Raw genomic sequence first — 15800 nt, 5'->3', positions numbered from 1 at the left:
GAAAGGGATTTATTTAGAAAGTATGCACCAAGATAATCATAAATATATGAATTATTTCTTCTCGAATGAGTTCTAGTATCTCAGTAAACGAGAATGGATTAAAATGAATTGAAATTTTTTTCTATCCGAATGCGTATTTTAAATTGAATCCAATTAAATTCAATTAGATTCAATTGGATGCAATTGGATTGAAAAACTACATTTCCTATTCAAAATTTTGAATTGAACAGTATTCACAATGCACAGAAAAAGCTAATATTATTTTTAGATTGAAAGGCATAAAGATATGTTTTATGCAATTCCTATAAATGAATATAAATGCATTCAGGATTGAAAATTTCATTTTAACATTCGTGAATCAATATTTTTGAAAATCTGAATTCATTTCAATTTATTTCAATCCATTCTCGTTTACTGGGACTATACACAAAGTATTAGGTATGGGAAAAAGTGGCATTTTTTAATGCCATCTAACGAGAAAAACGCCACGAACTTTTTCCCATACCTAATATCCAGCAAAATCCACGAGAATGGATTGAAATGGATTGAAATGGATTCAAATTTTTAAAAATACAGATTCATAAAATGCTAAACTAAATCTTTTTCAATTCTGAATTTTTATTCATTTATAGGAATTGCATAAAACATATCTCTATGCATTTTAATCTAAAAATAATATTAGCTTTTTCTGTTTTCATCGTGAATACTACTCAATTCAGAATTGTGAATATAAAATGCAGTTTTTTAATGTAATTGAATAAAAAAAGTTTTTATTTAAAAATAGACCATATATGCTATTTCAATTATTCAAAATTATAAGTAGGAGATTCTTCATTTTAATCCAACTAAGTTAAAAAAAATTGTAACGTAAAAATAATTGAGCTGTGTTCTTTTGTTTCTTTTTCATTAGAAGTAAAATGAATGATCGATGTGAATATTCGCAAATTAAGTCGAACACAGTCTGAATATTAGGTTAATCACGACGCGCGACATCAGCCAAGTGAGATTACATTATTCAACACTTACCCAATGTTGTCTCATAGTAAATTGTATATACTTTATTGTATTTGTTAAATGATGATATTTTTATTATATCTATATAATTTCATTACTAATTTAGCTGATTGTAATTGAAATAAAAAATGAATAACACAATTACCAATTAAAAAAAATGGTATAGCGGGTAGAAGATTCATCATTCAAAGATCCCAGGTTCGAATCCCACTAAGGTACGTTTTTTTTAATACCAATTTGAAGTAATTAATTTCAGATATAATTATTATTATTGTATAAATGTCTTAGAAATAAAATTTGTAATCTTTAAAAATTAATGTTTTTTTTTCGAATATTAAACTACTAAACTGTCAGCTCGGATTCAATCCATTTTCATAGATTTAAAGTATGCATTAAAAAAATTTTAATCCATTTTAATCCATTCTCATTTGCTGGGTATACAACATTATGGATTCGCAACAGGATGATTGTCGAATATGATCCCGGATAATCGTGGCCAGGGTTATGTCTAGAAATTACCTTATCGCCATGGATCCGCAATGTTACACACTCTGTATATCACGGAGTTTTTGTTTGGGAAAGGTAACGACTTATGTATCATCTCGATGCATGCAACGATATTACTTGCCGAGATTGGACCTGATTAGCAGTTGATGTATTTTCTATCTCAGCAAATGAAAATGGATTGAAATTGATTGGAAATTTTCAATCCACCCGAATTCGTATTTTAAATCCATAAAAATGGATTGGATTCCATATAAAAAATACATATAAAAGATATAAAAAATTTTTATACGTGTAAAAGTTTAAATAAATTAAAGTAATAATTATATGAACTTCTATAGTTATTATTATTTTAAAACTTTTATATATACATATATAATACAAAAAATATACACTAGGTGTAATAATGAAGGAAACATATCAATATAAAATATACATAAAAGCAATTAATTTATTAATTAAAAATAAGTAATTTATATATAATATGTAACATTTATTGTACATATTTACGTAGTTCTTTTTATGTTTCTTTTAATTATTAAATGAAATAGAATTTATGATATATTTTTATGATTTTTATGATTTTTATGACAATTTTGTTTTAATTCAGTTGAATTTTTTTAAAACGATAAATTTCTTATTCATAATTCTGAATAAAGCAGCATTCGATTATGATATATTTTTAAATGAAACAATGGATTGTCCGTTCACAATTTTGAATTGCATTCATAGCCCATTTTAAAAGAAAAACTTTTTTTAATTCAATTGGATTTCTTATTTAAAAAAACTGCATTTCTTATTTAAAATTTTGAATTGAATAATATTCACGATCCACATAAAATACTATATTATTTTTAGATAATTAAAGATTTTGAAAAATATTCCAGAAATATATTCCATAAATTCCTATAAATGAATTAAAAATTCAGGATTAAAAAAGATTCGTTTTTAACATTCATAAATCCGTATTTTTGAAAATCTGAATACATTTTAATTCATTTTAATCCATTTCAATCCATTCAACCGGATTAGTCGTATGTTTCATTTCTATGCACATTGGATGAGATACAGAAAATAAATAACCAATCCATAATTACTGATTCAAGCGAATTACGAGTTGAAAAGAATTCAAAAAAATTCAAAAAAATTCAAAAACTTGATTCATCACTTCAATGAATAATTTTCAACATTTTTAAATAATTTCTCGTAACAAAAATAAGGCGACATTTGTATTGACTTGTGTTATAAAATGGAAAGCACTCAAATTGTGTCTAGGACTTCTTTTTCTCAGATTCTCTTCCAATTTGGCGTTAAACTAGTCTCACTTTTTTTGCTCGCACAGTATCAAGTTGAGTCTCCTCCTCTCTTACTCATGGGTAACAAATAAATTTATGCTTACCAGAACGCCGATGTCCTTATTGCTAAGTATCTGCGAATACTCGATCACGGTCGATTGATTGAAATATAAGTATTCGGTGGCTAAGCTGTCGTTGAGCCACACCGCAAAACCATAACCGCTGTTGGATGATATACTGCTGCGCGACACGTTACGATTGCCGCCTGTAACAGTGATGTTAACACCGTCCCCTTGATTGTACGCGATACGACTATCGGTGATATTAACGTCCATCGCGCCACCTAACACGTGTACGCCTGCCACGTGATTGTTATCTGATACCGAGGTCTCGTGAATGTGCAAGGCGGATCTTAGCTTTTCCACGATGATACCACGACCGTTATTACTCGTTATTGTACTACCGGTCACATTGAGATCATACGTTTTCTCTGTGAAAAAAGAAGAATGTTAAACATTTTTCATTAAAATAAAAATAAACAAATTAGGCTTACAGATAATAAATTAAATAAACAATTAAATGCCTAGAACTTTTATTTTTATAATTCTTTTATAAACTTGATAACTTAAAAATGGAGATCAATATAATCCAGAATAATGTGTAAATTCTTGTTAAACTTACTGTAGCCTGATGACACTCGCACAAATACGAGCGCGTTAGTTCGGGGTTCAGCTATGAACTTTATAAAAAGATTATGACCGGTTGAGGTTACACTCTGCGGTAAAGTCCCGTTTCTGACTTTGACAGTAGCTAAAAGCCTCACCGTTCCATCATACACCTCTATGATGGCGCTATCGTTCTTATCGGTTTGCATTTGCAAAAAATGCACTGTCAGAACATAGCCTAGTGTTGTGAAGATTTGCTGAATAATATTATTATCATATATTAATACAATTATATAAAAATAGACTTTTTTTAGGACCTGAAAAACGAAGCATTTTCCGATATATTTTTCTTCGCCGAAAACGAATCTGGCTATGGAATTGGCCTAATATGTTAAGTTTTCGAAAATTAATTTGTGGAAAATGTATCAAAATTGACGTTTTTGGTCATATTACCATTTTTTGTGACTAAAATAAATTTTTTTTTATTTTTACTTATGCCACTTTAAAAATGTTATCTTTTATCTATAAAATAAATTTATATTTATTACGAATTTTTGTCATATATATAATAGGGAGTTTGCATAATTTCTGGAAAATATTACATTTTGTAAATATATATATATATATATATATATATACGAGACAGTCCGAGTCCTCTCCCAAACACACTATGACATCACACTGTAATCAAATTCAGTAAGAAATTAATTTATTTTAAAAATGAGCAAAGCAAATACGTACAAAACGTGTTTTGTACCTTTATATAAAAGCACAACAATTAAAATCAGAAAAATTGTTCTTTTATGTTGAAAATGTGAGAAAAAAATAGTTCACATCGTTCATTTAAAAGTTCATATCGTGTTGATGAACTAGGAAAATGAAATTATTTTTGTTGTGAAGATCATTTCGTATTGTATAAAATATGTGTACATGTATTTTATAAAATACGTTTTTTATGCTCTTTAATTATAACAATTATAAAAATATTAATCATGTTCATGTAAAAATATCCAATATAGCCTAAAACGTAAGCTAAAACATTGAATGTCAAATGTAAAGATATTTTGGGGAATTTGTAAAATTATTCTATATCTAAAAAAATTATTTTAAAATTAGAATTCATAATTAATAAAAAAAACATATTTTTAATGTGTAAATGCCATTTTTTAAATGTTTATAATTTTAAATTAATAAAATTTATCAGAATAATTTGCTTTTTTAATTTTCAAACATTTTTTCTTTTGCAAATGTTATGAAATTATCAACTGACAATGAATTTTTTTAGTACAAAAATTAAACATTAACTAATGAATTGATAATGTATAAATTATCTTTCCTATTGATAATATATAAATTGTTCTTTCCTCTTTATATCAAATAATGTCTTACAACTGATTATCAAATTGTTTTGCTTTAGCTTGTTCGATTACTTTATAAAATTAGAGTTGTCATCTAAATTTTCAGTCGTAGATTTAAAATTCATTGTTATCTCATTAGTAATAAATTGTAATAAATTTTTTTTAAATTGCAACATTAGATAAGGTTGATTTTCTCCAATAATTTGTTATTCAATTTCAGTTGGAGATGCAGACTCGTATGGTCTATTAATCACCATTAAGAAAGCTATACTATATTTACATTCTCTTATAATCAAATTCAATATATTTATAGAAACTTATATATTTATATTATTACAAATATGTATGTATTATTACGTTTTTCGCTTGGTTTCTGGCGATAAGGCTTCATATCTGGATGATCGCTATATGGCAGATGAAAAGGATGGAAAAGCTATAGGAATTATGCAGTAGTAACAATGTGGCAGGACATACGAGCCAGGATAGAAAATCTCGATATAGGTAACATTGTGATTGTACTTTTAATATATTGTCATGTATATGAAGTGTCTCAGACCATCCGTACATCCCTTTTATCTCGAAAACAGAGCATTTTAGAAAAAAATCTCAGACAAAAGGGTTTCCAAATGATCTATTTAATGATCAGTCTGACCTTGGGTCATCAAGGTCAGAACAATGTCACTTTGAATTTTTTAAATGGAACTCACTATTTTTCATTGCATATTCTTGTAGCACATCTCGAGACTATAATAAAATATAATATTTTTTCATGAAGTACTTTTCATGAAGTACTTTTCGAGTTATAAGGTTTGAAAGTTACAATATCACCAACATTACGCAAGGTGTTTGGAGATACCGACGGCTAAAATCTCTTACAATCTATTGTTCAGGATCATGATCTGAATAACATTTATCAAGATCAAGGTTTGAAGTCTGTTCTTCTTATTTCATTTTTGCATTAAAAATTCGATTTCTAAAAATGAAAATAAGAGAAAGAACCTCTAGTGATCTTGATCTTAACGAATGTTAAGGACATGATCCTGAACAACATTCAAAAGCCATCGATTGGATACTTTGCGTAGTGCTAATGTCGGCGGTAACTTTCAAGTCTTATAACTTGAAAAGTACTTCATGAAAAAATATTTTATTATAGTGTTTGGAAAACTCTCAAGATGTGCTACAAGAATATGATATGAAAAGGATGTTCCATTTAAAAAATTCAAATATCATTGAGTGATGCCACCCAAGGTCAAATCAATGATATCATTTTATGTCTTCCTCAAAGTCACAGAACTTTTATCTGAAACATTTTTTTTCCAAAATGCACTATTCAAAAGAAAAGAAAGTACAAATTGTCAAAGGTTTCCCGATCACTCGGGGATCGTTTTATTTATATATGTTTTCTTATGTATTTTTCTTCGTAGAAATTGAAAATATTCATTATAATAATGTCAGATTTAAGGAAAAATTGGTACATGGAAATAAAATGAATAAAATCCTTATTCGAATCATTATGAAATCACTGTCAGTTATATCTCAATGATTTAGAAATTAATTCCAAATTGAATCAAATGCGAGTAATATTGCATCACAAAACGTTAATTAAATTATATTTCTTATTAGAATATTTATTAATAATAACAAAAAAATTAATAATCTTATAATAACCGCCAAATAAGATGAAAAGCAGATAGCCGAGATACTCAAAAGCTGCCAAATGGGCTATTCTCCCTTTTTTTGTACAAATAGAACTTTCTCGTTTGACATACAATCTTCTCGTTAACATAACCTATAGATTATTCCGCTACTTAGCAAACGAGAATGGATTGAAATGGATTCAGATTTTCAGAAATACGGATTCATGAATCCGTATTAAAATAAATCCCGAATGCATTTTTATTCATTTATAGAAATTGCATGAAACAAATGTCTATTCTTTTTCAATTCTGAATACATTTTTATTCATTTATTAGAATGGCATGGAGTATATTTCTATATTTTTTAATCGAAAAATAATATTATAGTATTTTGTGTGCGTGAATACTGCTTAATTTAAAATTCTGAATAGGAAATGCAGTTTTTCAATCCAGTTGAATGTAAAAATAATATCAACTATTTCTGTGCGTGAATACTGCTAAAAGTAAAATTCTAAATAGGAAATGCAGTTTTTAAATCCAATTAAATTAAAAAAAGTTTTTCTTTTAAAATGGGTCAATACTATTCAATTAAAAAATGTGAGTGGAAAAGCCATTGTTTATTAAAAAATGCATAACATTTATCAAGATCAAGGTCATTTGTGGTTGTTCCTCTTATTCTTCCATTATTTTTGCATTAAAAATTCATTTTTACGTAAAAATGAAAATAAAAGATGTAATCAGTGGCCTTGATCTTGATAAATGTTATCCAGATCCTGAATAATATTCAAGAGGTTTTTAGCCGTCGATCGGACATCTTGAGTAATACTAATACCGGAGGTACTATAACGAGTTCTATAACTTGAAAAGCACTTCACGAAAAAATATTTTATTATAGTGTTTTGGAAAGCTCTCGAGGTGTGTTACAAGAATATGCAATAAAAAATGGAGGACTCCATTTAAAAAATTCATATTGATCTTGATTTGATCTTGATTTTGATCCTGATCTTGGTAGTACTTCTTATTCATTATTTTCATCCCTAAAATCCGTTATTTCAACCTTCTTTATTCCAAGAAAATCTACTTCTTTTATATAAAACTTTTTCTTGTATCTGTCTTAGTTTCTGAGATATTCGCCTGGGGCGATTAAAATGCCGCATTCTGTATATAAGTTCCTTATTTTTAATTAATTATTTTTATATATAGTTTATATTAATATATTTCCTTTATTATACAGCGTATATTTTTTGTATAGAAGTTTTAAAATAATAACTATAGAATTTCATGTAATTATTTTAATTTATTTAAACTTTTACATTTATAAAAATTTTTTATATGGAATCCAATCCATTTTTATGGATTTAAAATACAGATTCAAATGGATTGAAAATTTTCAATCTATTTCAATCTATTTTCGTTTGCTGGGTATAACGGAGTCAGTATAATTTTTTCTTAATGATTTATGATATTGTAGATACATTATAATATTTATTCACGCTATTTAGAATAAAATTGAAAAAAATATCACTGTAATAATAAAAATGTACTTACAAAGTTGCTTTTATTGCTCGAACATCTGGAGCATTATATCACTCATCACTAATAATATACTCCCAAATCATAAATATAGTTATTTGTGATAAATTCGTTGAACCGACTTTAATGAATCCTGGATCCAGTTGATTTGGCATTTTCTTTTAATATTCTTAATTTATAAAGAGATTTTTAAAAAGAAAATTTTAAGATTTCGCTTTAGCCTTTCAGTGTAAGCAGGCAGTTGCAGACGATTTATTACAGTGTGACGTCACGCACTTGTTAGCCAATCAAAATTGTTTTGTCAAATTTCAAATATCATTAAATTTCTTTATTTTAATTTTTTAATACCTACTTATTGCTAAAAATTACAAATTTTATTATACATAAATTTATAATAATGCATATTTCCATAATAAACAAAAAAAATGTATTATTTTTTTCATGCAAACTCCCTAAGATCATGACATTGTCATCACGCACGCAAGTTGCTTAAACCCTCTCCAATTAATTATTAAACCTCCCTCCCCCCCCCCACTACTCGTAATATTCATGCTTGTCTGAAAACTGCTCAATATTCGGAAAAAGATTAAAATTCGTTTGGTCATTGTTGAATTCGAATTTTTGATTTTTTGAATTCATTTTAATCTAATTCAAATAAACAATGTTTGAATCCATTTTAATCTATGACGTAGGATTGAAACTACGGGATTCCTATTCCTTTCAATCGAAAAAGTTTTACGGAAAAATATGCTCCGCAATCTATTTTAATTTATGATAACGGGGGGGGGAGGGGGTTGAATCTATAAGATTTGTATTTCTTTCAATCGAAAAAAAAAATTTTATGAAAAAAATAAATCATGCAATTCATTTTAATCTATTAATACATAGGATTGAAATGGCGATAATTCTTATTCTTCAATCCTATGCAGGTTTGAGAGTTTCAAATCCATTTTTATCCATAATACGAAATTGAAAGAAAGGAAGTCTTATTTATCTTTTATTTCTTTTCAATCGAGCAAAATTTTTTAAATCATGAATCTATTTTAATTCATGACTCAGGAAATTTAAAATTAATTTTTCTTGTTTCTACAAAGATAATTTCATGTTTTTGAACTGAAGATTTCAAACATTTGAGTTGAGAACCTGGTGATGGGATTCATAAAAAAAAACGATTTAAGAAATTATTATTCTAGTCTAGCAGTTCTATTCTAGTCTAATAAAAAAAAATCGATTTTATTTTTTACATATTTTGCAAGTATTTGATATAGAAAATATGCCTGTAAAAAGAATTAGTTCGATTCGCAAAATTAACAAAATTATTGTACTTGGTAGGGAGCAATCTTCGGCTCATTTTCACAAAAAAAAACTGCGAGGTTCGAAAAATCAGACTTTCCTATTTCAAAAGAATTTGGTGATGAGAACAAGAAGAATGAAGAAACAGAAAATGTTGCAACATTTAACGGTTTTCGGCGACAGAACATGGAAAAAGAGAATTTTAGCTGATTGATCATAAGTAAAATTATCTCTACATAATCAGTATGAAAAACGTTTTAAATGCGTTTTTCTCGAAAACACCATGTTTTTCAAATTGATCTCATAATATCTCGAAAATCAGTTGATCAATCGAATCGTGCATGTGCGCACATCTTCAGCCCATATATAGCAAGCCCGTACTAGGAACTTCTGTGAAGTTGGCACTTCATTTTTTTAAAAAATGAAATTTTGGTCACACTTCCGAATGCACTCCGAAAAGTTCTAAAGTTAAATCATTGGTCTTAAATCATTGGTCTTATGCTACAAGCGTTAATAACTTTCGTTAGAACTCGTGAGGTGCTATCCAGAACTGTCAATAGAATTGTCAGAACTTTTAAAAAATTTTCACCTCTCGGTTAGAAATTTTCGATTCAACGAACGAAAAATCGTGATATCTCTTAAACCATTGGTGCTGAGTAGCACCCCACGAGTTTAAGAGATATCGTAATTTTTTGAACGTCTGATTCTCTCACATCTGAGGGACAAAATATTTTTTAACATTACAGCAGTTCTGGATAGCACCTTACGAGTTCTATCAAAGTTATTATCATAAAGCGTTAGGATTAATGGTTTAGAAGATATCGCGATTTTTCGTTCTGCATTTTGTGAAGTTAGCACCCCAAATTTTTAATTTTTTTTTTATATTAATTCACCGGAACTATTCTTAATTTTGGACAGGAACTCCAGAACTCTTCGAGGTGCATTCGGAACTGTGATCAAATTTCATTTTTTGGAAAAATGAGATGCCAACTTCACAGAGATGTACTAGGATGCCGATACTAGGAAGCCGAAATATATATTTTTACATTACAAAACTAATTTTGGTGGAAAAAAAGCAAAATCGAAACTTAATTTTCGATATGATGACATTTTTTTAAATTATCAGTATTTTTCTTCGTTCTAGTATATAGTTTGCTATAGCCAAATTCATACTAATTGGAATTTTTTTGGTTTTTTTGTTTCAGATGAGCAAAAGAGCTGGAATCGTGGGAGCCATAGACCTAGTTTTATTTTTCACGATGTTACTTAATATTTTACAGCGCACATTAACAATTACTTTTTAATAAAAAAATTCTGAAACGTTTTTTAAATATGTACAAATATATAGAAAAAGTCCCAAAAAACTTTATCTTATATTTTTAAAAAATTCACAAAAATAGCATAAAAGTTAGACTAGAATAGTCCCCTTTAACTACGTGGGCTTTTTAATAATATCTATTGAACAGATATGTTACAATTGTACATCTTTTGACATTCAAGATTTATGGATCATCGAGCAGTTCCTGTACGATTATCAAGCAAGACGTGGTACAGTTTCAAGATTGTTGAGCGTTATACAAATTAATTCTCTAACTTAAGAGCGTTATAAAAATTAATTCTCTAACTTAAGGAACATTTTTAGGTTTAAATAATCTTGATGAAACTTGGTAGATGTGTAGAATGGTCTAATTTAAGTTCAACATATACTTTCTTTTATACTCAAATTGCTTTTCTTGGTCATTAGGGGACGCTGAACTTTTAATAGTTATTAATCACAAAATGATTGCTAAAAAAAATTGAAAATCTTCTCAAAATGATTGATTAATCGTTTGATTTTATTGTTTCTCAAGTGGAGACATAATTATTCAGCAGTACTAAATCTGAAAATCTTTTCCCGAAATTCTTCCTACATTAAAAACTATATAGAAGTGGCTGTTTTTGAATACTTGAAAATAAAAATTGTTCATTTAGTGATTTCACGTATGGTGGAATTAGATAAGAAAATCCATATTGCGTATAATGGCGAAAGTCCAGTCACATGATCTGAGAATTCGATCAATCAGAAATTGATCTCATTTGCGGATGAGTCATGTGAATTTCTGCAAATGAGCTCAGAACTTGAATGATCGTTAGATCTCTCTACTTTCAATCTATTGCGCATCTGGGTCACCTCATGATTCCATGAAGCTTGACAGGCCTAATGCTAGACATGGCTTTCGATGTTAGAATTACTTTGTCAGAAGATTTTTAGATTTAGTGCTGTTGAATAATTATTATGTCAATCTCTATTTGAGAAATATATAATCAAGCTACAATCACTAGTACATAATCAATTTTCTTTTTCGAAATTCTCTAATTTATTGAAATAGGCCTGATACAAATCCGGATATTTAGAAGATCGACCGTCAGAATTCGAGAATTCTATTGAAATTTGTTTTATATTGTATCGTCCGTCGCACAGTGATACTGATCTCAATATAGGTAATTGAAAATGAAATTTTCAACTTTTTCATTAAAAACTAAATTTCTTGTAAAATAATCTTTATTTAGTATGTAAAATTTTAGAAGTAATAATATTTTTTCCTCACAAAAAAATATATAAAATTATAATTATAAAAACAATAAAATTTGAAAAAGATGCTTTATCTTCCTATGGTTAAATTAATGAAATAATCAATACGTCATTGAATAAAGATATTTTAAACTAATAATAGTAGCAAATTAAATTATTCTTTTAAATTTAAGTTACTATTAAATTTACTTCTAAATAATTATTTCAATAAAAACAATTAATTTTTTGATAATAAACATATAATTTGACTTTACAAAAAAAAGGAATCAAAAGGAATTCATAAATGAGAATGCATTATAGATATTAAATAATGATTTTTTAAGTTCTTTATAGAGAATTTGTAGAGACTTGCAGAAGAATTATTAACTCTTATATAGATTGCGGTTACAAAGCATCTTCAAATGATTAACTATTTGGATGAGTTTATCAGAATAAATAAATATTTTAATATGAATTAAATATTTTTATATGAAATTTGCAGACGTAAGACTTTGGATATTCGTTGAAATGATGGACATACATACTAATATATATATATATATATATATATATATATATATATCATAATTGTAGCTAAAAGGAACATAATGTTGAATATGTATTTGTCGATAAATTTTAAAGAAAAAGCTTTTTTGGTATTAAAGGATTTTGTTATTTTTGTGGAGGATTTTCATTTTGTTAATTTTTATGTGCGACGCGTCGCGACGCATTCATCATGTCAAAGAATATCCAAAATCTTATGTCTGCAAATTTATAATCGCAAATTAACACGTAAAAATTAATAATTTTAATGTTTGAAAAATTATATAAAATATAAAAAAATTTTTAGAATGTAAAAATAAATTAATTGTCCCAATAGAAATTTATGTAAAAAATGGAAAAATGTTATTTAAATTATTATTTTTATTGTTTTAATTATGTAAATTTCGTCAGAATCATTTAGTTCTGATGAACTCGTCCAAATAGTTAATCATTTGAAGACGCGTCCTCTCTAACTGCAATTTACATAAGAGTTAATAATTCTTATTTCTGCAAGTTTCTGCAAATCTTGTATAAAGAAATTAAAAAATTATTATTTAATATCTATAATGCATCCTCATTTAATGAGTTTCTTTTAATTCCTTTTTTTTAAAGTCAAATTATATGTTAATTATCAAAAAATTAATTGTATTTATATTGAAATAATTATTTATACTCCGTTCAAAGAAATAATTATCCCTCGATCGGACAAAAACTCGTTCGTTTTGCGCAGGTCTTCATAGCGTTGTACATTGCCTGCTATGCGCAAATCGAGATCATTCTCTCGTTGAACAGAGTATAGAAGTAAATTTAATAGTTTTTAACTTTAAAAAAATAATTTAATTTACATATTATTAGTTTAAAATATCTTAAATGACGTTGATTATTTCATTAATTTAATCATAAGGAGAGAGATAAAGCATCTTTTTTCAAATTTTATTGTTAAATATAACTTTATATTTTCTTTTAGAAAAGATACTGTTATTTTTAAAATTTTACACATTAAATAGAGATTATTTTATAAGAAATTTCAATGAAAAAGTTGAAAATTTTATTTTCGATCGCCTATGTTCAGATCGATACCACTGTGCGTTGTGTGAAGAGAGATTTCATTTATATATATTACATGCGTAATGTTAAAATTTTAAGCATTTTTAAGCATGCTATATTTTAAGCATTTTTTAAATAGAATTTCATTATTGTATTAATTTTATAAAAATAAATAAATTGCTAATCATTTTCAATGTGTTTCTTTTAGGACTTAATCGAGGACTTTTTGATGATTTCATTTTTTTCATTTAATTAATTTTGAAGATTTTTAATTTTCTTAGAAATCATTTCGTGCAATAATTTCATGCGATTAATATTTAAAAGTTTAGCGTCATCGAGCGGCAAGAAAAAAATTGGGCAAAAAAGAAAATATACGTTGAACTTATTTTTGATCCATTTATACATTTATACATTCAATCAAGATCGATTATTTTATTTAAGAACGTTCCTTTAATAGATGAAAACGTATTTTTTTATTTTTATAATTTTGTTGTGTGTGCATTTTAGAATATGATGTTTATAATACTTATTTTAGCAATAAAACTGGATTAATTAGTATTATAGCTGATTGACAATTTGAATGTATTAGAATCCATTAAAATTTATTTGAATCCATTTGAATCCATAAAAAAGAATTATGTTCTATTCCCGTATATGAATAGAAAAGGATTCAATTTTACCATATTCAATTCTTTTCTATCCATATACATAGATCAAGAATTCAGATTAAAATAAATTAAAATGTATTAAAAATTTTCAATCTACTTTAATACTTTTTCGGATACTGGATGGAATCCTTGTTAGCGGCGCTTTCAAGTACAATTATTATTTTTCATCGAATCATGAAAGTTTTAAATAGTGTAGCTAAAATGAGTCTTCTGGCCTATTTTTGTTTAAAAGTGAATTTCTTAGATATTATAATTTTATTGTTAAGATGATTGCTGAATTCAAAATATATTAAAATTTTTAAATTAAAAATAGTGAAATCCGTTATGGCAAAAAATAGGAAAATAGATAGAATTTTAAGAAAATGTGTATCTTAATTTTTAGGCAATTTGTGTAGGCAATGCCGCGATCTTCATATGCTAATTATGCATATGACAAAAAATCGTACCATAATAAATATAAATTTATTTTATAGATAAAAAATTTTAAATAGCATAAATAAAATTGAAAAAAAAAAATTTATTTTAGTCACAAAAAATGGTAAATATGGCCAAAAACGCAAATTTTGACACATTTCTCAATTTTTTTTTTCAAAAACCTGACGTGTTAGACTAATTCCACGATCAGATTCGTTTTCAGCAAACAAAAAGACATCAGACAGCACTTCGTTTATTCAGGTACAATTTAACTTTTACTTTTTTGTGATCGCGGCGTTCAGGGATCATTTTATTTGGACATTTTTTTTATGCTTTTTTACGTGGAAAAATAAAAAATCATCACAGTAATAACGCACTTAAGAAAAATTGGTACAAGATTAATTGGTACAAGATGAAATAATACAGAATAAAATCTTTAATTATTCACATCAATTATTACAAAATCGCTCTTAGTTATGTTCTATTTACTTAAAATTAATTCAGAGAGTTGTTGATCTAACTCCGAACGAATTTGTAAAGGATTAAAACATAACCCAGACACGATATTTATAAAATATTTACAAAATATTTAAATATTTTTGTGGTTTCAGATTGCATAAATTATGAAACATTTATTATATATATTATGAAATATTTATTGTATATCTTGTAATAAATGCTATGGAAATATTTAATAAAACATATTAGGTATACAACTTTGCTTCCGCCGTTTTCCTATAGATGGCTTTAGCGGTAAGTGGTGGTCGAAATAAATAGAATCATACAATAAACTTGGGCATCTGTCATCATCTGTCATCAATAGAATCATACAATAAACTTGGGCATCAACATAACCAGAAACATTAGTCGATTTGTGTCTGCATCATAAAGTTATTCTCGTTTGAAAATGTCAGTTTACGAGCCAAATTCTCGTCATTTGCGGGAGGTTTTAATTTTTTGCTTCAATATGAAGAAATCTGCGACTGAGGCTCATCGAATGTTCTCAAATACTTATGGTGAGGCCGCTATTAGTGAAAGAACGGGTCGTGAGTGGTTTCAACGCTTCAAGAATGGTGATTTTGATGTCCAAGGTCATGCTCTGTATTTGGTGGGACCAGCTCGGCGTAGTGTATTATGAACTGTTAAAACCGACTGAAACAATCACAGGCGATTGGTATTGAACGCAATTGATGCGTTTGAGCCGAGCATTGAAAGACAAACGGCTGCAATACAATGAGAGACACGATAAAGTGATTTTGCAGCATGACAATGCTCGAT

General features: G+C 27.2%; 1 protein-coding gene across 1 annotated transcript in view; it reads right to left on the bottom strand.

Annotated features, from left to right (window-relative positions):
- LOC105625620 overlaps positions 1-15800 on the bottom strand; it is a 65004-nt gene that overhangs the window by 30007 nt on the left and 19197 nt on the right. The window contains exons 7-8 of the mRNA XM_012206942.1: positions 3495-3735; positions 2918-3303 (exon numbers count right to left, since the gene is read on the bottom strand). Coding sequence (XP_012062332.1) covers positions 2918-3303; positions 3495-3735 — 627 coding nt within the window. The remainder of the gene's footprint in view (positions 1-2917; positions 3304-3494; positions 3736-15800) is intronic.

The sequence above is a fragment of the Atta cephalotes genome, assembly GCF_000143395.1.
Source record: "Atta cephalotes unplaced genomic scaffold scaffold00003, whole genome shotgun sequence".
Classification (NCBI taxonomy): Eukaryota; Metazoa; Arthropoda; class Insecta; order Hymenoptera; family Formicidae; genus Atta; species Atta cephalotes.
This window is presented reverse-complemented; position numbering and strand designations above follow the sequence as displayed.